We start from the raw sequence: 26,180 nt of genomic DNA on the forward strand, positions 1-26,180 counted from the left end.
GATTCTCCAGGCAAGAATACTGGAGTGGGTTGCCATGCCCTCTTCCAGGGGATATTCCCGACCCACAGCCTGGACTATAAATGACCATAAAACTAAGGACTCCACTCCAGCAGATGTTAAGGGTAATTTGACAGAGTTCAGCAGAAAGCAGTGACTGGAAGAAAATAAACCATTTCACTTCTCTGTGCCACAGAGTCAACACTCGTCAATAAACCAGTTACAGAGGCCAGTGTGGAAGCCCCCTCTGGGCTGATGGGCAAAGGAAAGATGTGGAGAGTTCTTGGCCCCCCAACTCTGTTCCTCAGTAAGATAGAACTTAAGTCAAAACCTCCTCAGTCTTAATTACCAAACAAAAAAATAACCAGACGAGCCTCTCACTGTATGTCTTTATTTATACTGTCATCTGCTCCAGCATTTTAATATCCAACTTTCCGTTGGAAGGCAGATGCCTGGATGTTCACACCCCGTTCTAATGGTTTAATACCCTGGGTATTGGAGGAGGGAGGGGGCTGCAAAGAAGGAGTGGGGATGAAAGCCGCCACCACATTGAGCACAACTTTGGAGCAAATGGGTTTGAATATTCATTAAACAACATTTAATTTAAACACCCAAACTCTGAAAGCAGCAGCATATGGCCTGTTTTATTTTACATAAACTGAATAGGAGGTTGGGCCATTAGTTTCTGCAGACACAATGTTCATCACCAAAGAATTCTTTCCTATGGGGACATCTCTGCACTGTACTGGGCCCCGCTGCCCCCACGGGCTCAGAGAGTTGAAGCCGAGGGTGCCCCGGCAGCCCACTTGTCATGGCTCAGCAACGTCAAGCAAGCACCTGTCGCCCGTTAGGGGCAGATTAGGACTTCATTAAGGAAAGCAAGATTCTGGAGGGCTCCTGGCCCCTGAGTTTGCGCCTTGGGAAAGTAAATTAGAATTCTGGGTGTCCTGGGGGGCTGGGTGGCAGTATCCAGACAGCATGGGCCCGGCCTCTTCTGCAGTGGCCATGCCAGGCCACTGAGGGCAGGTACCATTTTTAGTCATACTTAGATCCTCAGTACCTATCACAGAGCTTGGCCTACAGTAACTGCTCGACTAAGTGCCTGTTGAGCAAGTTCTCACAACAGAGAAAACACTGAAGTTTGGACTGTGGAGGTGAGAAGAAGAGTTAGGCCTTGCCTTGGGTGCTCCACCGGTGGGAAAGGTCAGCAAGGCACAGGGGAAGCAGGGAAAACTGGGGGCTTGGTTTTTGGCCAATGCCCTTTGCAAAAGGAACCATTCCTCTGCTTAACATCGTCCTGTGGTGACCTGGCCCTGCCCACCCCTCTGCCTCATTTCTCAAACACTCCCAGTCCTGACTTTCACCTTCCACAAACCCATCTGCTTTCTCTTGCCTCAGGTCTTGGCACCTGTTCTGCTCTCCCCTAGGCTTGCAACCCCAAGCCCCAATTCCCTTATCTACCAAAAGGTGACGGGGAGTATAGCACCAGATGATTTTCAAGGGATCTTCCAGCTGCAGCAGTCTCCAGTCTGTGGCCTTGGGTTTCCGTGCCCTCCTGTGCCTGCTGCCAGGGAAGACTAGCAGCATTCAGAGTCCAGCCAGGAGTGTCCCCACTGCCAGCTGGGACACTTACCAAGGGCCAGCCTGAAGCAGAATGCCAAGGCTTAAAGGGAAAGAGCTTGGGAGGGATGGAGAAGCCAGATCCCCATGAGAGTATGAACAGAGGCAGGAGTGACAAGCAGCATGGTCTGGACTGACAAGGACTTTGCCCAAGCAGATGCCTTTACCCCAGGTCCTTTTCCCTCCATCCCTGCTCAACCTTCACAGCAGTTCCAGCACCTCCTCCTAAGCTAGTCCACAGGTCCTCCTCTGCATGCCCAGACTCTTTACCCATTGCTGCAATAGCACTCAGCTCACAGGCTCAGAAACTTAAAGAACACCCAAGGCAAGGCCTCCCCTGGGAAAGTGAGCCAGGGGAGTAAGGACTTTACCCACATTACACGGCTAGTTGTAGGAAAACCAAACTCTGAGCTCCAGACTGTAAATCCAAAGTTCTCTCCAAGACTCTTCAAACTTGGCTCAAATGTCCTCCCCTAGGAAGCCCTCCTGCTGCCTCTGCGCCACCCTCCCACCCCACCCCACCACTAGAAGTTAGTGGTGGACACGTTGGACACTGGTCTTCCCCTTCTCCCTGGGGCTCAAACTTCACTGCTCTCCTCCATACACATCCACTCCCATTCATGACAGAGTTGACCTGGAGCCATATGCATTATGGAGATGTCTTAAACATTTTGCCGAATCAGATCGCCAATATACTATGCCCAAGACCTGAGCTTCCTGCTGGGCAGACACCCTTTATACAGTGGGCAACTGAACTGCTTCTCCGTGTGTGAGGCTAGGGGGATGGGTGGGGAGCTAGAGGGGCTGAGCTCCAAGCCACTCCCCCAGCCCCTGGCTAGCTCCTAATCCCGCCATCTCCTCTCACCTTCAGGATGTGCAGAAGTCAGAGAGATTCCTTCTCCTCTCATGCCCTCCCTCACTTTCCGCTCAGGGATGTTATGAGAATTAATGGGATAACAGATGAAGTGCCTCCAAGGAAACAGGCTACATAAATCCAAAGTGTTGTTATTAAATTCCAGATTTAGCCCTCGGGATCAGTGAGGCATGACAGATCTGAGCTGGGAGCAATCCCAGATGCATAGACAGGAAGTCCCTGTAAAACCAGAAGCCATGACACATAAGCTTTGGGGGTCAAAAGAAGCCTTAAAAAAATCCCACAGGCCTACACCTGACAGAAGTCCCCAAGAGCCTCTAGAACAATCCCACAAAGTAAGCAGCTAGGCTCTGCTTGTACACCACCAGTGACAAGAGCTCATGACTCCCTAATGCAGCCCCTGCCATCTTCCATTAGCTCTGAGTTTTAAAAACTTCCTCCTGTCCAGCCAAACCATTTCACCATGTTTGGCACAAATTGCACCCTTTTTCCACATGATAGCCCTTGAACCAACAGCAGCTCTCTCTATTCATTTCCAAGTTAAATACCTTCAAACTTTTCAAACAGGCCTCACAGGCCATTATCTGAAGGCAGGTTACCATCTTGATACTCTTTTCTTAGTCTTTTCTTACAGCCATGTATCTCATGGCTTCTAAAATAACATAACCCCCAGGAGTGGCCCAACAGGGCAGGACAGGACCCACCCACCATTCCTTCACTTTAGGTGCCCACCTTCTACGGTAGCAGCTGGAGGCAAAAATTTGCTTTAAAAAAAAAAATCCAAAGCACACTGTGAAATCATATAATCTATGTTCAGGTTTCAGGCCATAATCTTGCCATACATATACCTGACTAGTCATGGCCTCAAAGAATCCCAGAAATGACACCTAAACTGGGTGGGATCTCCTGGGAACAGAGAGCCATCGCACAGGGTTAGGCTCTGCCCTTGGAGCCACAGTGATCCAAGTTCAAGGCCCAGCTCTACCACCTACTAAAGGACCCTCAGCAAACGGCTGAAATCCTAAATTCCAATTTGCTTATCTCTGACATGAGGAGAGTAATACTCACCTGGAAGAATTATTGTGAGGACAAAAGAGAATACATATAATGTGCCTAGCAGTGTAAATGGTAGGTGTTCAATACAATAAAGGCATTATTGTCATATTCAAAGTCTCATGGGGGCCCTGACAGCAGTTTCCAAGGACAGAAAATCCACTAAGTGGCTACACACAAAACTGATTTTCCACAAGGGTGCCAATGCAGTTCATGGGAAAGTAGACTTTTCAACCAGTGGTACTAGACAACTGAGGAGCCACATGGAAAAGAATGAAGTCAGACCCCATCCTAACAGCATCTACAAAAATTAACTCAAAATGGATCATAAACCTAAATGTTAGAACTAAAACTATACAACTCATAAAAGAAATCACAGTCATCTTTGTGACTTGGGGTTAGACAATGATTTCTTAGCTAAATATCAAAAACTTTTTAACAGAAGAAAAGAGTTTGGAATTCATCAAAATGTAAAACTTTCGCCTTTTAAAGAACACAATCAAATAAGTGAAAACACAACCCAAAGAACGGACGAAAATACGTACAAACCATATATCTAAGAGATTTATATCTAGAATATATGAAGAATACTTATAATTCAACAATATTTGCAGCAACATGGATGGATCTAGAGAATATCATACTAAGTGAAGTAAGACAATGACCAAAGACAAATATTATGAAAATATGCAGCCTAAGAAATGACTCAAATGAATCTATATACAAAACAGAAACAAACACATTACCAAGGGGGGGAGGGATGACAAATTAGGACTATGAGATTAACAAACTGCTATACATAAAACAGATAAATAAGGATTTACTATGTAGCACTGTGCTATGCTTAGTCACTCAGTCGTGTCTGACTCTTTGGGACCCCATGGACTGCAACTCGCCAGGCTCCTCTGTCCATGGGGATTCTCCAAGCAGGAATACTGGAGTGGGTTGCTCTGCCCTCCTCCAGGGGATCTTCCCAACCCAGGGATCAAACCCAGGTCTCCTGCATTGCAGGTGGGTTCTTTACAGACTGAGAGATCAGGGAAGCCCAAGAATACTAGAGTGGCTATTCTACCCCTTCTCCAGGGGATCTTCCCAACCCAGGAATTGAACTGGGGTCTCCTGCATTGCAGGTGGATTCTTTCCCAGCTGAGCTAACAGGGAAGCTGAGAGGGCTATATTTGATATTTTAAAATAATCTTTAACGGATATATATATATATCTGAATCACTTTGAAACTAAAAAAATATTATAAATCAATTATACTTCAATTTTTTTAAGACAAATAATCCAATTCTAAAATAAGTGAGACTTAAATGCTTTTCTAAATAAAACATACAAGCAGGCAACAAGCACATTAAAACATGCTCAGTACCACTGATTATCAAATGCAAATTAAAACCATAATGAGAAACCACTTCATACTCACTTGATGGCTGAAATCAAAAGTACAGATGATAAAAAGTGTTGGCAAGGATGTGAAGAAATTAGGACCCTCACATATTGCTGGAGTTACATAAAATGGTGCTGTGTCTGTGGAAAATAGTTTGGCAGCACCTCAAGATGTTAAGCATTCTTTGGCATTTCCTTTCTTTGGGATTGGAATGAAAACTGACCTTTTCCAGTTCTGTGGCCTCTGCTGACTTTTCCAAATTTGCTGACTTTTCCAAATTTGCTGACATATTGAGTGCAGCACTTTCACAGCATCATCTTTTAGGATTTGAAATAGCTCAATTGAATTCCATCACCTCCACTAGCTTTGTTTGTAGTGATGCTTCCTAAGGCCCACTTGACTTCACATTTCAGGATGTCTGGCTCTAGGTGAGTGATCACACACACCATCGTGATTAACTGGGTCATGCAGATCTTTTTTGTACAGTTCTGTGTAGTCTTGCCACCTCTTCTTAATATCTTCTGCTTCTGTTAGGTCCATACCATTTCTGTCCTTTACTGAGCCCATCTTTGCAGGAAATGTTCCCCTGGTATCTCTAATTTTCTTGAAGAGATCTCTAATCTTTCCCATTCTATTGTTTTCCTCTATTTATCTGGATTTTCATTGGAATTTCATTGGAAGGTCTGATGTTGAGGTGGAAACTCCAATACTTTGGCCACCTGATGCGAAGAGCTGACTCACTTGAAAAGACCCTGATGCTGGGAAAGATTGAGGGCAGGAGAAGGGGACGACAGAGGATGAGATGGTTGGATGGCATCACCGACTCAATGGACATGTGTTTGAGTAAACTCCGGGAGCTGGTGTTGGACAGGGAGGCCTGGCATGCTGCGGTTCATGGGGTCACAAAGAGTCAGACACAACTGAGCGACTGAACTGAACTGAACAAGATGTTAAGATATGTCCATACAGAAATCGTACGTGAATGTTCATAGAATTATTCATAACAGCAAAAATACAGAAATAACTCAAATGTCCATCAACTGATAAATGGATAAACAAAATATGGTATATCCATACAATTGAATATTATTTGACAGTTAAATGGCATTAATTGTACTGTTGCTTGCCACTACATGGATGAACCTTTGCTCTAAAATTAGACAGTGGTGACTGCTGCACAACTCTGTGAATATACTAAAAACAATGGAGGTCTATATACGGTGAATTCCATGCTATGTGAATTATAACTCAATAAAGCTGTATTTTTTAGAGGAATGAAGTAATGATACACGCTAAAATACAGATGAAACTTAAAAATACTAAGTGAAAGAATATAATCACAAAAAGATCACATTTCATATAATTCCATTTATATAAAATGAGTATGTCCAAAATCGGCAAATCTATACTAGTGGTAAAGAACCTGCCTGCCGCCGCAGGAGGCCTAAGAGATGCTGGTTCAATCCCTGAATCAGGAAGATCCCCTGGAAAAGGGCATGGCTACCCACTTCAGTAATCTTGCCTGGAGAATCCCATGGACAGAATATTCATTGACAGTACATAGGGTCGCAAAGAGTTGGACACAACTGAAGCAGCTTAGCATGCATGTGTGCATAGAAACAGAAAGTAGATTAGTAGTTGCCCAGGGTTAAAGGGTAGAGGCTAGAGTAAATGGGGAGTGACTCCTAGCAGGCACAGTGTTCCTTTCCGGCATGATGAAAATGTTTAAAAAGTAGGTTGTGATAATAGTTACAAAACTCTGCAAAAATACTGAAGCCCATTGAATTGTACATTTCAAAAGGACAAATATTTTGGTATGTGAACTGTATCTCAATAAAGCTATTTTTAAAGTTTTTAAAAATAAAGGTTTAGTTTTGTTTTTTAAAGTGGTAACATGGTGGTCTGGGAGTGACAAGGAGAGAAAGCAAGTCTTAGCAGTGTGAGGAGCAGCTGCTGTGGACATGTCAGCAGCCCCCTGATCTTCACTCCTTCTCAGCAAGTGCTTCCTCAGTCCTGGTTAAGAGGAAATTGGGCTCCATGAGCTGGCAGGACGAGGAAGGGACCCTACTCCTGGGCCAGGCCAATCAGTGTCTCATTCTTGGTAAGAGTTAAGTGGGATGCAGGTTCGAATTAATATTGTTGGATGCTTAGAATGGAAGGGAATGGGAAGCTGGAATGAAAGCCCTGGGAAAGAGCAAAAAAAAAGGCCAGCCTGCAAAGGGATGGAATTAGACTCAAAGAGGGGGAAGGAAGAAGAGCTGATTTTTACTGGAACAACTCCCAGTCCCAATCCTAGCAAGCCACCAACACTGTCTACATTACGGCTATTAGACACCTCCAGCTTTCCAATAAATTCCATTTGCTTGAGAGGCTTCTGTTCGAAGGGTCCCCATAAAGCACCCATTTCCTTTGTCTTGCTGTGGCAAAGACTAGCAGATGTCCCCTCAAACCACTCTCCTGGCCTCTGCTTGGGATAGAGCTGCCTACATTCCTCACCCCCCGTTGTGGTTAGGTGTGCCAGGAGACTAAGCTGCAGCCAGCAGAGTAGGAATGGGATGATGTGGGTGACTTCTAGTCAGGCCTTTATGGAGAATGGGTGCCTCTCCTCTACCTATTTTTCTCACTTTGCCAGGCAGATGCAGGTAACCGTAAGGCCCTGAAGATGGCAAAGGACAAAAGGAGACAGGTGCTGGCAAAAATGTGGAGAAAGACAAACCCTTGTACACTGTTGGTGGGAATGTAATTGGTGTAACTGCTACAGAAAACAGTATCAAGGTTCCTCAAAAAATTAAAATTAAAATAAAAAAAATGAAAATAGAACTGTAATATGACCCAGCAATTCCAAACTTGGGTATATATGTAAGGAAATGAAATCATTCTCAAAGAGGTATCTGCACTCCTACGTTCACGCAGCACTGTTTACAATAGTAAAGACACAGAAACAACCTTAATGTCCATGACTAGACAAATGATTAAAAGTGTCACACACACACAGATGGAATATTATTCAGTCTTTCAAAAGGAAATCCTGCCTTTTGACAATATAGATGGACTTTGGGACATGATAAGCTAAATAAGTCAGATAGAAAGACAAATGCTATATGATCTCACTTTTATGTGGAATCTAAAACAAACCAAACTCACACAGACAAGAGAACAGGGTGGCGGTTGCCAGTAGCAGGAAGGTGAAAACGGTGAAGGTGGTCATAAGGTACAAACTTCTAGCTTTAAGTTCTGGGCACATAGTGTACAGCATGGTGACTATATGGATACAGTATCGTATTGTACATTTGAAAGTTGTTACAAATTCTCACAAGAAAAAAGAAAATTTGTAACTATGTGAGGTGATGGATGTTAAATAGACTTACGGTGGTAATCATTTCACAATTTCACAATATATAGATCTTTCACATCATGCAACATGTCAATTATATCTCAATAAAATGGCAAAAAATTTAAAAAAAAAGAAACAACTAAGGGTGGAATACTTTAAAAGAGAAAAAAAGAAGAGGAGAAACTGGCACCTGACTAGCACACGGCTCAGCAGCAATCAGGAGGGGAGCAGCTCAAGGTGAAGAGGCCTGGTGCACAGTCCTCCACTACTACTGATGCGCTGCGGGGCTGGGGGAAAGCCACCAGACCTGATGATGCCTCAGTGGCCTCGTCCATAAACAGGAAAAAAATGCAGAATTACGTGGACACAAAACAGAGGCGCCAGATCAACTGAAGAGCTTTCTTTCCTTCTCCAAGGAGGCCTGATGGAAAGAGGTAGGTATCTTGTTTAAGGAGCTTCCTCCACCAAAGAGAGCTGCAGCTTGACAGCGTTTGCCTATTGGGTGGGGCAATTTCTAACCAAATGCTCTGAACACCACTGTGTACAGACAGGGGCAACCAGCAGCGGGCTAGACCAGACCCTCTCTTTAATCCCCTCTGGCTCTGAGATGAGCTCATTTACAGCTCTCTGGAAACACAATTCCAGAAACGAAGTGCCCAGGGAGAGTAGCTCGGCTAGGTGAGCGCTCACCACGAGGTGTAGAACGCCAACCCCCGGATTAATGAGAACGTCAAAGCCTCCACACTGCCACAACCCCAGTATTCTCAGAAGAAATACACACTGCAGCTGAGAGAACAAGGTGTAAATCTTTCATTCTTCCAAGCATATGCAGAAAAGAAATTTATAGAGGCAAATCCTTACCTAAAGATCTGGACTTAAAAAAAAAAAAAATCCAATTTGACAGGTTCCACCTTTCTGCCTTATACCGAGTACCTGACAAGGCTTACTTAAACGGATACAGGAGATGGATGTAGTGCAGCCGGGCTTACTGCTGCCCTGCAATGCCAGCTCCTTGAATAAGACAGGCCTAGTGCCTTCTCAACTCCCCAGAGCAGCGTTTTATATGTAGAGAGAGATGCTGGAAGCCACCTTCTCCACACTACTCCTTTATCTAACACAAACAGAAACTCAGGCCTAAAGAAAGGGGGATTTGCCTGAGTCACAAAGTATGGTTGGGGTACAGCTAAGGCTTGAAGATGGGTCTTGTGACCCAGCATTGCACACTACTCTCAAACTGTCAAAAGAACTAGACAGAGGCATCACCTATAGGGAAAACCTATAGGGAAAACACTGAACTAGAATCAGGCTGCTGGGGTTCAAGCGGTCTTCCTCTCAAAGAAACTGCAAGCGCCTTGGCTAGGCAGCTACAAGAGGAATGCTATTGGCATGGGATCTGCAGAGACACTGCAGCACAGACAGGCAGACATAGCTGCGCACATGTCAACAGCAGAAAGCCCTGAAGGTTCAGCTTCCCTACGAGGGCCGAATCCTATAAACAAGATTACCACCCCCATTAGACCTTTTCTGAGAAGAAAGAATGACCTCTCCAGTTGATGTGGCACCAGGCTTTTTTCACGCTTCCACCAGGGTAGCAGCCATGACAACAAAGCAAGCAGCATTCAAGCCTGAGCCCACAGCGCCCCCTCGTGGGAGTCTTCATGGCTCATCTGACCTCTTGATTTCACCAAAGGGAAGGCCCATGATGGGCCAGCTTGCAATCCTGGAATGTCCTTCTCTCTCTCTAGCTCAGGGGTTCTCAAACCTTAACCTGTATCAGATCCTCCTCGAGGACTTGTTAACAGAGGTGGGCGGACCCCACAGTCTGATTCAATGGGTCTCGGCTGGGGCCTGAGAACATGCATTTCTCACAAGCTGTAGGGTGATGTAGATGCTGCCTGTGTCACACATTTGGAGAATTACTAGCTAACCTCTCTGCACTCGAGACTCAATGCAAATTATAGATCCTTACTGGGAAATTCCAAAAACGCCCCCAGGTGTATCATAGGCTGTCAAAGCTGCACGCATGCATGCTCAGTCATACTTGACTTTGTGGCCCCATGGCTGCAAAACTTTGACCAAAACAGTTCACCTCTATGAGCCTCAATCTCTTCATCTGTAAAACAAGGATAAGAATGAATACCTCCCTCACAGAGTGGTTATAAAAGGCAAATGAGAGAAATCAGTTCAGCACTAGCACTTGGAAAGCACTCCAAAAGTGTTAGCTCTTTTTTTACTTTTATTAGCAGTAGTAACAGTAGTATTACTGTTTCTTTGTCAGCTTCTTAATGACAAGAGAATTCAGAATGACAGAGACACAGAATTCTGAGGCAGAAGGAACGTTAGAGACCTTTTGAGTCCAGTTTCCCTAACCGAGCTTGTCAGCAGCATCACCTGGAAGCTGTTAAACTTCAGATGTCCTTCACTGCGACCCAGACTTCTGGAAACAGGCAGGAGGCACGGGCATTTGCTTTTTTAACAAGCCTCCGGGTACCAACTTGGGAAGCACTCGTCAAGCACCCTTGTATCTCATCTAGACAAAGGGAAATAGAGGCCTAGGAAAGGGAAGCCCCTTGTCTTTCCAGGGCCCCAGGTGGCTGGAGGCTGAGTAGTAGTCAGAAACTAAGTCTCCTGATTTCCAGTCTAGTCCTTTTCCCACTAAGCTAGACTGCTTGGATACCATCATCAACACCTAACTTTCTGTACAAGTTCCCTCTCCAACATAAATGAGCAGTCCAAGCGCTTTAGTATCCTCTATGCAGAGGGATTTAGCACGTGACAAGGACAGTCAATTCACTGCCGAACACCTAGTTTTCTTTAACTCAACCAAAATACTGAATGAGATCTCCTTAGCCCAGCATACAAGGTTCCTCCCTGACCTCTTCCCTGCTGACCTCTTCAGTCTCATTTCCTACCAGAAGCTCCCTTGTGCACTGATCCTCAACCAGGCCGCAGACACTTGTTCTATGGGTGTGACTTCCACAAAGTCTAGCATACAGGAAAGGAAGTTCAAGGGTGAGTGGAAAGGAATGGACAAATGAAAGTAAGGTGTGTTTACTCCCTTGGCTCACACTATAGAGCTCCAGAATCCAGGAACACCTCTACTTTGCCAGCATAAATAAATCAAGTGTCACACCTCCGTGTGACAACCTGAAGTCTATTTTTGAAACAGAATTTCTCCTACCAGAAATGCATTGGGCAACACACTGCTGGAAGCCCCCAGTCACCATAGGGCCATCTCACTGATGACGAAGCCTGCCTGCACTCTGCTCCCACTCTCTCCAGTCTCATCCCCTCCCCTCCTGCAAGATGGCTGCTGCGACTAGTCCTGGAGCTCCCTGCTGTGTGACCCATCTCCACTTTCACAGCCTTCCTGAGACTCCTGCTCCCAAATGCCCAGAGCATCACCTCTTGCCCTAGTTAAGTCTCCCTCTCAGAAGACTTCCTGCCTTTGGAGACCCATCATGTAACTTAATTACAGTCTGCCGCTTCAATGGTCAGGAACAGAAACCTGGCCACGAGACTCGGGCTAAGTGGGCAGGGAATCTCCCCAGCTACCAGAACAAGGAGTACTATGCACAGCAGGTCAGTAAGTGGGAGATTCGGTTGGCCATCAATGACTTGTTCAATAACACTCCTGGCAACAGGGACTCTTAACTACAAATAGCAGTAGACAAATACAGTACACGACAGGTAGTCTTGCGGGCTTCCCAGGTGGTGCAGTTGTAAAGAATCCACCTGCCAATACAGAAGACACAGGTGTGATCCGAGTTGGGAAGATCCCCTGGAGTAGAAAATGGCAACCAACTCCAGCATTCTTGCCTGGAGAATCCCATGGACAGAGGAGCCTTGTGGGCTAGTCCGTGGGGTTGCAGAGTCACACACAACTGAGTGACTGAGCACAGAGCACGGCATGCACACACACTCAAATGCACAATAAAGTCTCCAGTCAAGACAACTGCATTCTAATCCCACCCCATCAGAGTTGAAAGTTGCTTACCTGCTCTAAACCCTCTCCAACATGGGTCCAGTGAGACCTGCCTCTTTGAGCTATTGTAGATTAAAGAACTGTTTATACAGTACCTAACTCAGCTCCAAAAGTATGGTTTGTCAAGATGCTATCTTTCAGGAGAGCCCAAAACAATCAACCTGCCGATTGATCTCTTCTTTGGAAGAGCGCAGAGCAGTTAGAAGCTGATTACCTGAGCACAAATGTGAATTTATATTTTCGAACTGTGGTGCTGGAGAACACTCTTGAGAGTCCCTTGGACTGCAAGATCAAAGCAGTCAATCCTAAAGGAAATCAATCCTGAATATTCATTGGAAGGACTGATGCTGAAGCTCCAATGCTTTGACCACCTGATGTGAAGAGCCAATTCATTGGAACAGAACTTGATGCTGGGAAATACTGAAGGCAGGAGAAAGAGAGAGAGGACGAGATGGTTGGATGGCATCACATACTCAATGGACTTGAGTTTGAGCAAGCTCCGGGAGATGGTGAGAGGGAAGGCCATGGGGTCACAAAGAGTTGGACAGACTAAGCAACTGAATCACCACCTGGGCACCTGCAGCTACAAGTGGAATGAAAGGGTGCAGTCCTAAGCTCTTCTTGCCAGACTCTTTCTTGTTCTCCTCAGTTCAGTTCAGTCGCTCAGTCGCGTCCAACTCTTTGCGACTCCATGAATCCCAGCGCACCAGGCTTCCCTGTCCATCACCGACTCCAGGAATCCACCCAAACCCATGTCCATCGAGTCAGTGATGCCATCCAACCATCTCATCTTCCGTCGTCCCCTTCTCCTCCTGCCCCCAATCCTTCCCAGCATCAGGGTCTTTTCCAGTGAGTCAACTCTTCGCATGCGGTGGCCAAAGTATTGGAGTTTCAGCTTCAACATCAGTCCTTCCAATGAACACTCAGGACTGATCTCCTTTAGGATGGACTGGTTGGATCTCCTTGCAGTCCAAGGGACTACCAAGAGTCTTCTCCAACACCACAGTTCAAAACCTCACAACACCACAAGCCTCACAAGTGCCAAGGGAAGGGAAGGGATGTGCCCTCCCCGACTGCTGATCAGCAAAGTCGACTCTGTGTTCACGGAAGCTCTTTCAAAGTCTGTCGACAGCAGAATTGATGTGGTTACTATCAGAGCCGACAAAGAGCTCAATCTCTAAGAACCCTCGAATTACACACAACTGTGCACAACTGAAAGCGAGGCCTCACTTTCTGGCACAGTTGCTCAGCATTTCAGTTTCCAAACTGTTCTCATAGATGCTTTATCATTTGAGACTCAAAATGGCCTTTTCAGGTCAGCAGAGCACACTCTGCATGCACCCTCAGTCGTGTCCAACTCTTTGCAGCCTCATGGACTTCAGCCCGCCAGGCTCCTCTGTCCATGGGATTTCCCAGGCAAGAATACTGGAGTGGGTTGCCATTTCCTCCTCCAAGGGATCTTCCTGACCCAGGGATCGAACTGGCGTCTCCTGCCTTGCAGGTAGATTCATTACCACTGGTGCCACCTGGGAAGCTAATGCACTCTTGGAGGGCCCCAATATAGAGAAGCTAACCCAATCAGCGGAATAAGCAACTTGCCCACCCAGCTGGACTAGATGGAAGGTTAGGCAGTATGCAGATGGGACATGAGAACAGAGGGCAGGTGGACCAGGGTACAGGCCAGCTGCAGGAGCCGAGGCCACAGGGACAACAGCACACCTACCCTGAGGCACACAGCCCACCCTCTAACTTTTGCCAGCTGTCAACATGCCCGAAGGTTGGGCGTGCTGTTGATTCCTCAAGAGGCTAGAGGTTTGGATCTTTCATATACAATCCCCCTGAAATAGACTACTGGCTGAATGACTGCACCCTGCCCTTCCTGAGCGTATCCCAATGGAAAAGCCTACTCATCTTGGGACTTGCATGCCCACCCTCACCTGGTCAGGTTCCCTGCAGTGTGTCTATCTTCACATCAGCCTCTAGTACCCGACTCTGAAAACCACCTCCTAACCTTCGGTTCTTGCTCCATTGCTTCTTTGAGCCCTGTTCCTTAACTTGGTGACCACGGGAACTTGGGGCCACCCCGTCAACCCTGCCCACCACCGCTTCCAGCTTTACCTTCTGCCCTGTCCTGAGCTTCTCCCAGGATCTTCTGCTTCTTGCCTACATGCTGCTCACCAATTTGTCAGTGTTCCCACACCCCAGGTCAGTAGTGGGAAAAACTGCATCTTCACCAGGCTCGGATGACCTCTTCTGGCCCCCATGCACTGCTCACTGAAAACGGCCACTCACCTCAAATCCCCCAGGGATTCCACACCACCCATTAGCCATTTTGGTTAAAGTGTAGCATGCAGGCCTAAATCCCCCATTTCTCCACTCTTCCTACAAATAGACTATCAGATCTTATTTCCTGGTCCCACTAAGGGAACACAAAGCAGATTTCCTAGTAAGGGAACCCACAGGGCCATGAGTTCCACAAACCCAAATATCTAGCTTCAGCGTAACTACAAATGGAACTACCCCCACCCCGCCCTCAGTACCCTAGGCCAGCAGGTTCAGGCCCCTCACTTACCTGGTCACATTCCTGCCCTCCCAGCATATAGCTCCTTCAAGTCAAGGCTTCCCAGCATGCTCTCTTCAAAATATCCTTCCTTCCTGCAACCCTCAGATGCTCTCTGCTGTCAATTCTTACTTCTTCTGGCTCCCCCATCAAACCAACCAACCAAGCAGTCCTCTATTGCTTCCTAAAGTTTCTCTGGAGCTTTTCATCCACTGACATAGTTAATAGCATTTATAAGCTTGATTCCTACATGTACAAACCAATCACACCAACTGCAGGGAAGCATGAATGATACAGAAAATCCAAACTATTAATGTCTCTTCTGCCCTCATCGAGCCCTCCCAACTCATGTACCCTCAAGCCTGCTGCCCCCACACAACTAACCAGTAACCCAGTTCAGCTTCTCAACCTGATGCCTGAGAAAGTCAACCTGAGAATCTGCATCTGGCAAAGAAAAACCAGCACCAGATAACCCTCCATACCTCATAAAACCCATGCACAATCAGACTTACCAAGCAATTACACACTACACAAATATTCACCACTTTAGAGCCTTTTCCAAATTCCCCACCCACAACAGAACACCCATTTATCACATAAGCACAAACCTGCAATAGACTAATGATTTTGTCAGATCCTATTTACTCCAAGATAAATAATGAGAATGCAACCTAGTAACTTTCATTTTTATCACAGCCAGCACATTTCTTCCTTAACTACTAAGTAGAGTTTTACTGAGACCAAAAAGGAATTCATGTTTCAAGTGTCTCTTTCAGAGACTGACCAACTACAATACCAAGTATTAACATAGCACACTGGACTGACCCCACGTGCCCCCACGCTACAGGTACTCTACACACTGACATCTTTGTGCTAGTAAAGGACAAACACCACCCCAACATAGCAAGTTTTCACTGAATGCTTAATGGAACATGTGATCTTGGGCTGTTTAATTCTGTTAAATAGCAAACCAATTTACAACACTCCCAGGAAACTTCAAATATATTCCAAACAGCCAGACATGTAAAAGGTCTTAGTTTATTCTCTCTTTCATGAAAAATCTGCACAATCACCACAGATACAGTCACTGCAGAATCTTTACTCCTTCTGTGAATCAAAGCAAAAAGAAATTTAGTTAGCAACTGCCTTTAAAAGTCTTTAAAAATTAACAGTTCAAAGTCTTCAACAAACTCCAAAATTAATGACACTCATGCAGAACAAACATTAGTGACCTAGTCCACATTAAGTCTGTGTAATCTTAACACAACGCAAGCATCAAGAAATAAAAAAACATTCCAGTTAGGGATGAGACAAAAACAAGTTTTGAAAACAAAACCATGACACTGCTAGTTTTTAAAAGGCACAACTTTTGAGAGCCAACTATAAATATACTTCTAAATCATTTCACATGCTTTAATACGGTCAACCAAAAAATCTAACAATCTAAACAAAAAGCTTGAATACCTGTTGTCCAATCTCCAGCTCACTGAATAGTGGCAGGGAAGGAGGAGAGGAGGGAAGAGGGAAAAGAAACATTTCGTTAATAGCCCCTTTGCAAACTCCTAAATAGTCTGCATGCAACCACGTACCTTAATGATGATTGTTTTATTCTTCGCAATTGTATATAGAGCACTCCCTAGATGCACTAATTGATTTTATTCTCCCCAATTTTGAGAACACCCTGCCTGATTTCTATGGTTCTTAGGCTGCCAATGCCCACTTTAGGAGCCTCAGCCCCTCTGCTCTGCTCAGCAACACCATGCTGGGCATGTCAGCACCATCAACAGACTTGAGAATCATCCCAGACTAAAGTCTAATTTAACCAAAGGGAGAGCTCTAAAGGATCAAACAGGTCTTTTTTAAGACCCGTCTCAGGTTCAGTAATTTAAAAGCCACTATTCACAATCAACAAAAGTAGTGCGAATTAGTATTTTAAGGGACATAACTTAGCTAATGTAAAAATAGTTCAATCGCTTCTCAAACACGAGACTATTCTTTTAATTTTAAACTCTACAGCACCCAAAAGATGCAATTCCAACATGTGAACAAAAATTAAGTTAAAAAGAACAATTACAATGCCTGACTTTTTGCACAATGTCACTCACTGCTGAGCACTAACACATGGCTGCATGAAGGAAACAATATGTAAAAACGTGCTTCAGATCTAGAGCAGTACACAAGTACTGACTGCTTTCCAACTTCTGGAATTTCTGTCAACAGGTTTAGTAAGCCTCACAAACAGGGAGCAGTTCTAAGCAGCAAGCAGTTCCTCTGGCAGTCCGTCCACTACAACTCTTCGGCACCAGGAAGTGGTCAGAGCCCGAGGCGGGCACACCAGGTGTACTGCCTGCTCTGCAGGGAGTTACGATGAGAGGAAACACACAGGGCTGTGACCACCACTGTTTCAAACCCTGCTAGCCCCAATCCACTCTCAGCCCACTTTTCAATGTTACATGTTTAGGCTGCTTACTGTACAAGTATATCTAAACATCTGTGGGAAAAGCTTATCAAAGGTTTTGATGTGAATACTCTATTATCTTGGAAATTTTTCAATTAAAAACAAGGGAGCATCAGGTAGAAAGCTGGAGATCAAATAATAAGCAACGGGACAGTAGAGAGATGGTGAAAGGCAGCTTTGGGTGGGTGCTCTGAGACAGAGGCTTTGCCAGATTTTCCGGGCGTTTACCGAGCTGCCAGTGAATCAACCAGTCTCCAAGAGAGAGGATGCTCATGACTGGATCAGAGAACCCTTCCCAAGCCCTTGTTAATGAACTAAAGCCATTCATTTCCTGGGTATGTGGTGCTCTGGAACACAGCAAGTGCCAGTTAAAAGAGGCCACCTTCCTCCACTGGGACACTTCACAACTTAACATGCATTTCTGAGTTTCCAAAGTAAACGTGATTTAAAGTTTCTCTCCTTTGCTCACAATATACTATTTTAAACCATAGCTGTAGTGTTATATAATAGACTGTGCTACAAAACTCTCCTCTGAAAGCCAACATGCAAAGCATCAAAGCAAACTCAGTGAAGGTGATGCATCCATCCCCACACCATGATCACAATCTCAGTACCTGCTAGACACTTCATTTCTGATGAACAAGAATTCCAAGAAAGTAGAGGGAAAAGGCAAAAAAAAAAAAAAAAAGTTCACAGAACACTTAATTATTTGTTAATTTGACAACCCAACACCTTAATTCCATTCAACTACTTACAATTAGCTAGCCAAGCTGGTAAAAAGCTGAGAATTAAAATCACTCAAGTCCTGACTAACTGGAGAGGAAAGCAACAGAACACCGTGCCGCCTCTCCAGCGTGCCAGGAAAACACGGGCCACATTGATTCAGCTGCTTCCTCAATCAGTTGCCAATTTTAAGGACGTCAGTCTTGGGAACCTAGATCCGCTCCCTCTTTACAAACCTTTGCAATTAGCAGTAAAGTGAAAACTTTCCTGGTAAGACTTGCAAGGCACCCACCAGGATCACTGAACCGATGTGGCCCTGTGCTGTGCTAATCTGTGAGCTAAGGGGTGGGCAAAGCTACTCTACTGAGGTGTTAAGATACTACATTACGTGGCTTCTCAAAACAGGTTACCTTCTGTAATCCAGAAGAAGTGGGAAAAGAAGAAACATTAAGAAAGGTTATTAAGAAAACAAAACCCCATTTTTCTACAAACTAAAAACCTGAAACTGACATTTCTGTATTTTCCTTGATAAACTATACCTTTTTGCCAGCACCAACATTGGCCTTTGCAGTCCCCCTGACTTTCTTCATTCTGTTCTTGCGTTCCTTTCGCTGTTTTCTTGAGGTCTTTTTCTTCTCATACAGGCCATGCTGAAGGAAAAAGGTGTATATATGTATATATGAACATATGACTTGCAAACATCAACTCATCCAACTCCAGGAATAAGGACGTCAAATCCCGACAGAGTCGAGTATCTTAGTAGAATGTAGACCTGGCTTGGCCCTCCACATTTGCTTTCTTTTGCTACTATGTATTCAACCAAACTTGGATCACCCTACTATAGACCTCACGACTGAAAAAACATCTGCGTATAAGTGGATGTTCAAACCAGTGTTCTTCAAGGATCAACTGTAGTTCACTATGTACTTGGTACTCAGGAAATCACCTGAAACTTTTCATGGCTCCTTGCTCAATGAACCTAAGCTAAGAAGCTAACTCCAAACTCAAGACATTTGGGAATAAAGATTTCACTTCATGTGGGGCCAACCTACGGTTTCTACACCCATCCCTCTACTGCCAGCCAGTTCCTACCTCCAAGAGCACTTCACCTGCTCTTCCAGACCCAGCTCAAAAGGCACCTCCTCAAATCCTGCAGACACCATTCTGAACCCCATACTCTATCTGTGCGTTTATCAAAGAACCTTTTCTGTCAACCACTGAAGAGTTATTTAGTGTGTTGTCCCTCCAGACTGCTTGCTCTTGCTCATTCTGCTGCACCCATAACACAATGCCACTGAAAAAATGTCTTCAGCAGCGACTGAACAAATGAGGACACCTACTCTTGCAAGCCTATGTTTGGGCTCATTCTTCTTCGCGTAATCCAAGGAATCATAAATCATGCCGAAGCCAGTTGTCTTGCCACCACCAAAATGGGTTCTGAATCCGAATACAAAGATGACATCTGGTGTGGTCTTGTACATTTTGGCCAGTTTTTCCCGAATTTCTGTTTTAGGTACTGTTGCCTTTCCAGGGTGAAGAACATCAATGACCTAAGAAGAAATTATCAAGTTTAGTGTATATTATAATGAAATACATCTTCAAAACTGAGGAACAACCAAACTTTGACGTACCCTTCCTTACCATTTGTTTCCGCTGAAGCAGTCGGTTGGTCATGAACTTCCTAGTCCGGATAGTGACTGTGTCGTTCTGAAAACATAACACTCGTTTTAACAATAATAGTTTTAATAACTAGTCAATCTTTTCCTGACCTTACTGTGATTTTCCAAGATCTAGAACTGCAAGGTCCACATCAGTAGCCACTATCTGTGAACAGTTAATTAAAAACAAAGGAGTCACATGCATTAGTGCCAGGAAACCTTGAATAAAAGGGGAAAAAGCACCAATTCCCATCTCCTCCTAACACACTTACTAGCAAACTGTCTACCTCACAGGTCACCCCAACACAAAAACAGTACCAAGAGTATGTGCTCAACAGCCACACACTGAAATCTGTAAAGGCTTACTTCGTCTAGTTACAGAAATCACTCTCCAGGTTTCTCAAACCTCAGATGTGGCCCAGCTACTACTTTGTTGTGCGACTGTCCCGTGCATTAAAGAATGTTTAGTAGCACACCCACTTCCTAGTCGTGACCAAAAATGTCTCCAGACTTTGCCAATTGTACCCTTAAAAACAAAAACCACCCCTAGTTCCACTTCTCTGGGGTGAAGCTGTGATTCTACAAATGTTATTGCCAGACCACCCTGTTTGTAGCAGCTCGCAGAGATCTGACAAGCATTGCACTGTCTTCACGTAAACTACCCTTCTTGAATGACCAACTCTACATCCCATAAAAAACTGTATCCCCTTCTGAATGGCCCCACTGCTTTTACACAATAACTACCAAAGAATGTGGGCATTCAGCATGTTTACACTAAAACCAAAAACTTAACCGGTAAGAAGAGCTCTCACAGTAAATTGATAGCTATTTCAACTGCAATTTTAAAAAGCCACACCAAACTAAATCCACTTCAACAATGTTCAATTCTTTAAAGTCGGGATCAAGGAAAAAAATAGGTCGAAGATGGAGCGGGGTTAAAAACTGGTGACCCCTCCAATGAGTGAACTGGTAATGGCATGGCAAGCCTTTAAGTGGCTCCACACCCCGGGGCCTCCGTTTCCCCCATGTGAAACAAGAGAATCCATTCGGCTGACAATAACTGTAGCTTACACATGACAGTTTCACTCGTCGCAATTCGCCCGGGCGCTGCTGGCACCCTCTTCACCTCCTGGGCTGCCTTCACTGGCAAGCCGCCTACTCCAAGTTGGGAGTGCAAATGTGATGTCTTTCTCTTCACCCCACCCCACCCACTAGACTCCACGAAGCCGACAAACGCAGTAGGTACTCCCGCAATCCCCCATTTCTGGGACTCTTGAAAGCCCGGCATGTCTAGGTAGACAGCACAACCAGGACTCCACGCCGGCGGCTCCCAAGCCCTCGGCAACAGGTCCCCCCGGTAAGACTCGGCCAGAGAAGAGTAACCGGGCTTTGGGGGGCTGTAACGCCAATGTCAGGACCAGAGGTCGGAGGATGGCTCAGATATGCGGCGGATGGATGCACGGGTCCGGAGAGACTCACCATGATGGCGGCTGATCTTCAAGCAGCCAAGGAGGAAAAGAGGGCTAAACTTTGCCGGCCAATCATATCAACGCTCACGGAAGGTCCCCGGACGGCGCCGACGTGGGGGCGTGGCCGGGCCGTTAGGCCGACCTCGCCGATGCCTGTTTGAAAATGCTTAAGATCTGATTTCTGTGGCCTTCGCCGCACCCCCCAAAACGGGAACTGGCCAATCCCGAGGGCGCACGGTTTAGACGGAGTAGGTTTGTGCTAGCACATGTTCCACTTCGGTTCATTATTTCGGACTGTCTGGACTTAAAATTAAGTTAAACCAGATTAAAGTTAAATCCCCCCCCCCCCCACGTTAGCGGTTGGTAAAGCTGGAAGGCATCCTTGGCGGTCCTCTCGACCAGCCTCCTCATTTTACCGCTAGGGAAACTGCAAAACTGACTCAAAACCTTTTGTTATTTGAAGTATGCAGAGCTAACCGTTGCTATTATTTTTGTGAGATTAGAAAATCTGATTGTCTAAATTTTTTTCCAAAACTTTCTCTCTTCATGAAAATCTTAGTCCCTACAAAAGTGAGCTTTTTTTTTTTTGTAAATTATTTATTTTAATTGGAGGCGAATTACTTTACAATATTGTAGTGGTTTTTGCCATACATTCACATGAATCAGCCATGGGCGTACATGTGTCCCCCATCCTGAACCCCCGCCCACCTGCCTCCCCATCCCAACCCTCAGGGTTAAAAGTGAGCTTTTAATCATTTCAGTTCAGTCGCTCAGTCGTGTCCAACTCTTTGCGACCCCATGAACCGCACCACACCAGGCCTCCCTGTCCATCACCAACTCCTGGAGTTTACCCAAACTCATGTCCGTTGAGTCGGTGATGCCATCCAGCCATCTCATCCTCTGTCGTCCCCTTCTCCTCCTGCCCTCAATCTTTCCCAGCATCAGAGTCTTTTCAAATGAGTCAGCTCTTCGCATGAGGTGGCCAAAGTATTGGAGTTTCAGCTTAAACATCAGTCCTTCCAATGAACACCCAGAACTGATCTCCCTTAGGATGGACTGGTTGGATCTCCTTGCAGTCCAAGGGACTCTCAAGAGTCTTCTCCAACACACAGTTCAAAAGCATCAATTCTTCGGTGCTTAGCTTTCTTTATAAGTATTTGCTATTTGAAATTTGTCCGTTGATTACAGGGAGATAGACGTGTAGGTTCAGGGAGAGACAGACCAATAAACCAGAAATAGATCGGAAATGAACTTGGAAAATACAGCTCAGGCTTCGCGGCGGTTCCAACGAGATGCCGCCAGATGGCGGTATGGGGAGAAGGCGCGAAGCGGCTTGCCTGAAGCCTCTCTTGACAGACTCGCGCCAGCGAGTAGCGGAAGTGGGGGCGGGCACGTGGGGCGTGCTACGGTGGCCGAAAAAATGCTGCAGGTGTGTTAGCAGTCGGTCAAGAAGCAGCCGCGGGTGGTACGGAGAACATCGTCTTTCTAATCCAGTTCCACGAGTTTCTAGGAGGGAGCCCCGACAGCCGTCACCATGGTGAAGGAGCAGTTCCGGGAGACAGATGTGGCCAAGAAAATGTAAGATGGAGCCAAAATCCCCAAAGGGCAGAGAAATTAGGGGTTATGGAATCCAAGGACAGGGGTCTTGGGTCTCGAAGCGTCATCGCTGAGGGTCAGTTGGAAGGAAAGGACCAAGAATCAGTGGAAGGTGTGGGCACAGCTCAGGTTAGATTAATGAATATTGATTGGGCAGAGGGTATTTCAGCATCTGGGCAACTGCAGGCCAGGGGTGTTCCTTTGGGTTTCGGCTGAGAATGGGAGATGTGGTGGGAACCTTGGCGATAACGTATACCCTGGGTTGAAGCTCGAGTTTTCCTGAGGTCAGACGATGACTCCTTTCTGCGAATCTTTGGTCACTACAGCTTGGGAAGCAACCTGGGGCGGGGACTCATTTTGCTGCAGAACACAAGACACGGAGGTAATATTTGCTGACCCAAAGAATGGAGTTACCAGCTAGAAAGCTATGTCACAGGCGCATGGATAGCAGTCTCAAAAATGAGGTGAAATTTAATAGGTCACAGCCTCGCCTTAGAACTTCCAGTAAAGAAATAAATCAATCGTTCTTGCAAGAGACACTTAGGGAGGGAGATACTGTGTGCTGGGACCGATGATAGGCATTAGAGACATGAGGAAGACCTTACTGCCTAGTCTAGTTGGAGAAGGTAGGCAAGTCAACGGTTGAGCTGGACAAGTGCAAAAATAAGGGTTGGCACCAATGGGAAAAGGGTTGAGATGGAAGAAAGCAAACTAAACAGCCTTCTTCCAGGAGCATACAGGAGGGAGACATTACAGTGATGCGAAGAAAGCTGATTTTGAAGCTTTGTTCCAGGGTCATCTTGCAGGTAGTGAGGGATCTTTTTTGTCATTTGAAGTATAGTTGATTTACAATGTTGTGTTAGTTATATCCATGTGTGCTCAGTCACTTCACTCCTGTCTGACTCCTTGCGAACTGCATGGACGGTAACCCACCAGGCTCCTCTGTCCATGGGATTCTGTAGGCAGGAATACTGGAGTGGGTTGTGTGCCCTCCTCCAGGGGAACTTCCGGACCCAGGGATCGAACCCACATCTCCTGCAGTTCCTGCAATGCAGACAGATACTCTTTTTTAGAACCTAAAGGGAAAAGAATCTAAAAAATAATATGAATATGTAATCTAAGAAAGAATATATATGTATAAAATAATGTATAATATGCCTATAATAGATATGAGAAACAATACGTATAATAATATCTGTTAAAGAATCTAAAAAATATATCTATTATATATGCTATGTTATTTTATACACATCTTCTTTCTTAGATTATATATTCATATTATTTTTTTTAGATTCTTTTACAGGTTATACAAAATATTAAGTATACATTTCTGTGCCATACAGTAGCTTCTTGTTGGATATCTATTTTAAATATAGTAAGTGTATATTTTCATGTCAAACGCCTAATTTATTTCCGCCATCCCCACCTGCCCCTTTGGTAACTATAAGTTTGTTTGTTGTGTGTGTGGGTCTGTTTCTCTTTTGTAAATGAGTTCATTTGCATCTTTTTCTCCCCCACATATAAGCAATATCATATGACATTTGTCTTTCTCTGTCTAGCTTACTTAAGTTAGTATGATAATCTCTAGAGCCATCCATGTTACTGAAAATGGCATTTTTTTTTTTTATGGTGTGTGTGTAGTTTATGTGTATATACATACACACCACATGTTATCCATGCATCTGGTGATGCACTTTTAGGTTGTCTTGGCTATTGTCAATAGAGCTGCAGTGAACATTGCGGTGTAGGTTTTCAAATTGTAGTTTTCTCCAGATATATGCCCAGGAGTGGGTTTGCTGGATCATACAGTAACTCTGTTTTTAGTTACCTGCATACTTTTCTTTATACTGGTTGTACCAATTTACATTCCCACCAACAGTGAATGAGGGTTCCTTTTTCTCCACACACTCCCCAGCATTTATTATTTCTAGAATTTTTGATGATGGCCATTCTCTCGGTTGAGGGGTGTGAAATTGACAGTTTTGGTAGGGATGGATAAGGGAGAAATGAGATTGATGCACAGAATTTCTTGCTTGGGTGACTGTGTGGAGGTTGCCATTCACTGGAATGGGAAACGTGCCTCTTTCCTGGATAAATTATCCCAGGTGGTCCCTCCAAACCCATCCCAACCCCCAATTATATTCAGATGTAGATGTAATCTGACCACCTGAGTGACTCTATTAAAATGCAAATTAGATCCCTGACACTTCAGTTTGAACTCTTCAAGCAGCTTTCCCTTGGACTAACATTTAAATTGTCAGAGTTCCCAAGCCCTCCTAAAGCTGGTCTTTGCATACCTCACTGACTTTTTCTCGTACCATAGTTTTCTGTGCTCTACACTACTGGTTTCATTTGGTGCCTTGAAAATGCCAGGCTTGAGCTGGCTCTAGAACCCTTGCCCTAGTTAAGCTGTACTTCCTATGCATGACTTCTTGATCATCTTATGACTGGCTCCCTCTGATTCAGAATTCAGCTGAAATGTCAATTTTCCAGACTTTCTGACCACATAACATAGTTTTGTCAAACTTTCCCATACGCTTCACTTTTTTTGGTCTTTGCATCTATTCACTTTTGTGAATCTGTTGATTTATTCTCTGTCTTGCCCTCCCTGAAATTGAGCCCCATGTTGGCAGGGAGTTTGTCTTGTCTAACCCGTACCCTCAGCCCCTCAGGATGGTGCCTGGCACATTGTAAACCCCCAGTTTGTTGGAAAAATGAACAAAGGAACAGATTTGGGAGAGAAAGTGCCAAGTTTAGGTACTTGTGTAACTGTCCAGAGGAGGTATGTGTATGATCTCCGGCTGAGTCGGAATAGTTGGCCTACAGATAGAGATCAGACAGACACCACTCGGGAAGAAGGTGTAGAATGCAAAGAGGAATGGGTTTGTAACCCTGAGTAAGGAGAAAAGCCACTGTCGGAGAGAGGGCAGTAGAAGAGGCCACAAAAGGAACTTAAGATGTAACAGCCAGAGAGGGGAAAAAACTCAAAGCATGGATGGTGTTACCAAAGCCAAGGAAAGAAATTATTGCGAGATGAGGGGTGAAGAGGTTACTGCCAGTGCTACAGAGACATGTTCAAATGAGAAATTCTTCCTGGATTTAGCAGCAAGCAGATAGGTACAACAGGTGAGCACCATCCTTAGATAATGAAAGTGAGAACAAGTCAGCAGGATGAAGGAACATTTAGTAATGAGAGAGCAGAGCCTGTCAGGCGTGGGAAGGATAAGGTTGCTTCTGGTGGGTCACATGCATAAATGCTCTTCGTGGTAAGTGGTTTTGATGTGACCATTCCCCTATCTCTTTCCATTCCAGAAGCCACATCTGTTTTGGAATGAAGTCAGCCGAGGAGATGCGCCAGCAGGCACACATCCAGGTTGTGAGTAAGAACCTGTACAGCCAGGACAACAACCACGCCCCACTGCTATACGGGGTGCTTGACCACAGGATGGTAAGACCCGCTGCC

At 45.1% G+C, this 26,180-nt stretch overlaps 2 protein-coding genes across 21 annotated transcripts in view; one reads left to right on the top strand and one right to left on the bottom strand.

Annotated features, from left to right (window-relative positions):
- Nucleotides 1–21,173, bottom strand: part of RPS24 (ribosomal protein S24) — a 450,090-nt gene extending 428,917 nt beyond the window's left edge. For 8 of the 14 annotated variants that reach the window (XM_081573816.1, XM_081573818.1, XM_081573819.1 and 5 more), the window contains exons 1-4: nt 21,132–21,173; nt 19,636–19,701; nt 19,335–19,544; nt 18,534–18,644 (exon numbers count right to left, since the gene is read on the bottom strand). In XM_081573816.1, the coding sequence (XP_081429942.1) occupies nt 18,534–18,644; nt 19,335–19,544; nt 19,636–19,701; nt 21,132–21,134 (390 nt within the window). In that variant the 5' untranslated portion in view covers nt 21,135–21,173. Of the gene's footprint in view, nt 1–15,831; nt 18,408–18,533; nt 18,645–19,334; nt 19,545–19,635; nt 19,702–21,131 lie in introns of those variants that run through there. The other 6 variants (XM_081573824.1, XM_081573823.1, XM_081573822.1 and 3 more) reach the window with 6 other exon arrangements.
- A 1,343-nt stretch (nt 21,174–22,516) lies between these two features.
- POLR3A (RNA polymerase III subunit A) overlaps nt 22,517–26,180 on the top strand; it is a 45,394-nt gene continuing 41,730 nt past the window's right edge. For 6 of the 7 annotated variants that reach the window (XM_081573803.1, XM_081573804.1, XM_081573805.1 and 3 more), the window contains exons 1-2: nt 22,517–22,699; nt 26,030–26,165. In XM_081573803.1, coding sequence (XP_081429929.1) covers nt 22,656–22,699; nt 26,030–26,165 — 180 coding nt within the window. In that variant the 5' untranslated portion in view covers nt 22,517–22,655. Of the gene's footprint in view, nt 22,847–26,029; nt 26,166–26,180 lie in introns of all 7 variants that reach the window. The other variant, XM_081573809.1, reaches the window with a different exon arrangement.

The sequence above is a fragment of the Giraffa tippelskirchi genome, chromosome 2 (assembly GCF_054371585.1).
Source record: "Giraffa tippelskirchi isolate mGirTip1 chromosome 2, T2T-mGirTip1v1.2.pri, whole genome shotgun sequence".
Taxonomy (NCBI): Eukaryota; Metazoa; Chordata; class Mammalia; order Artiodactyla; family Giraffidae; genus Giraffa; species Giraffa tippelskirchi.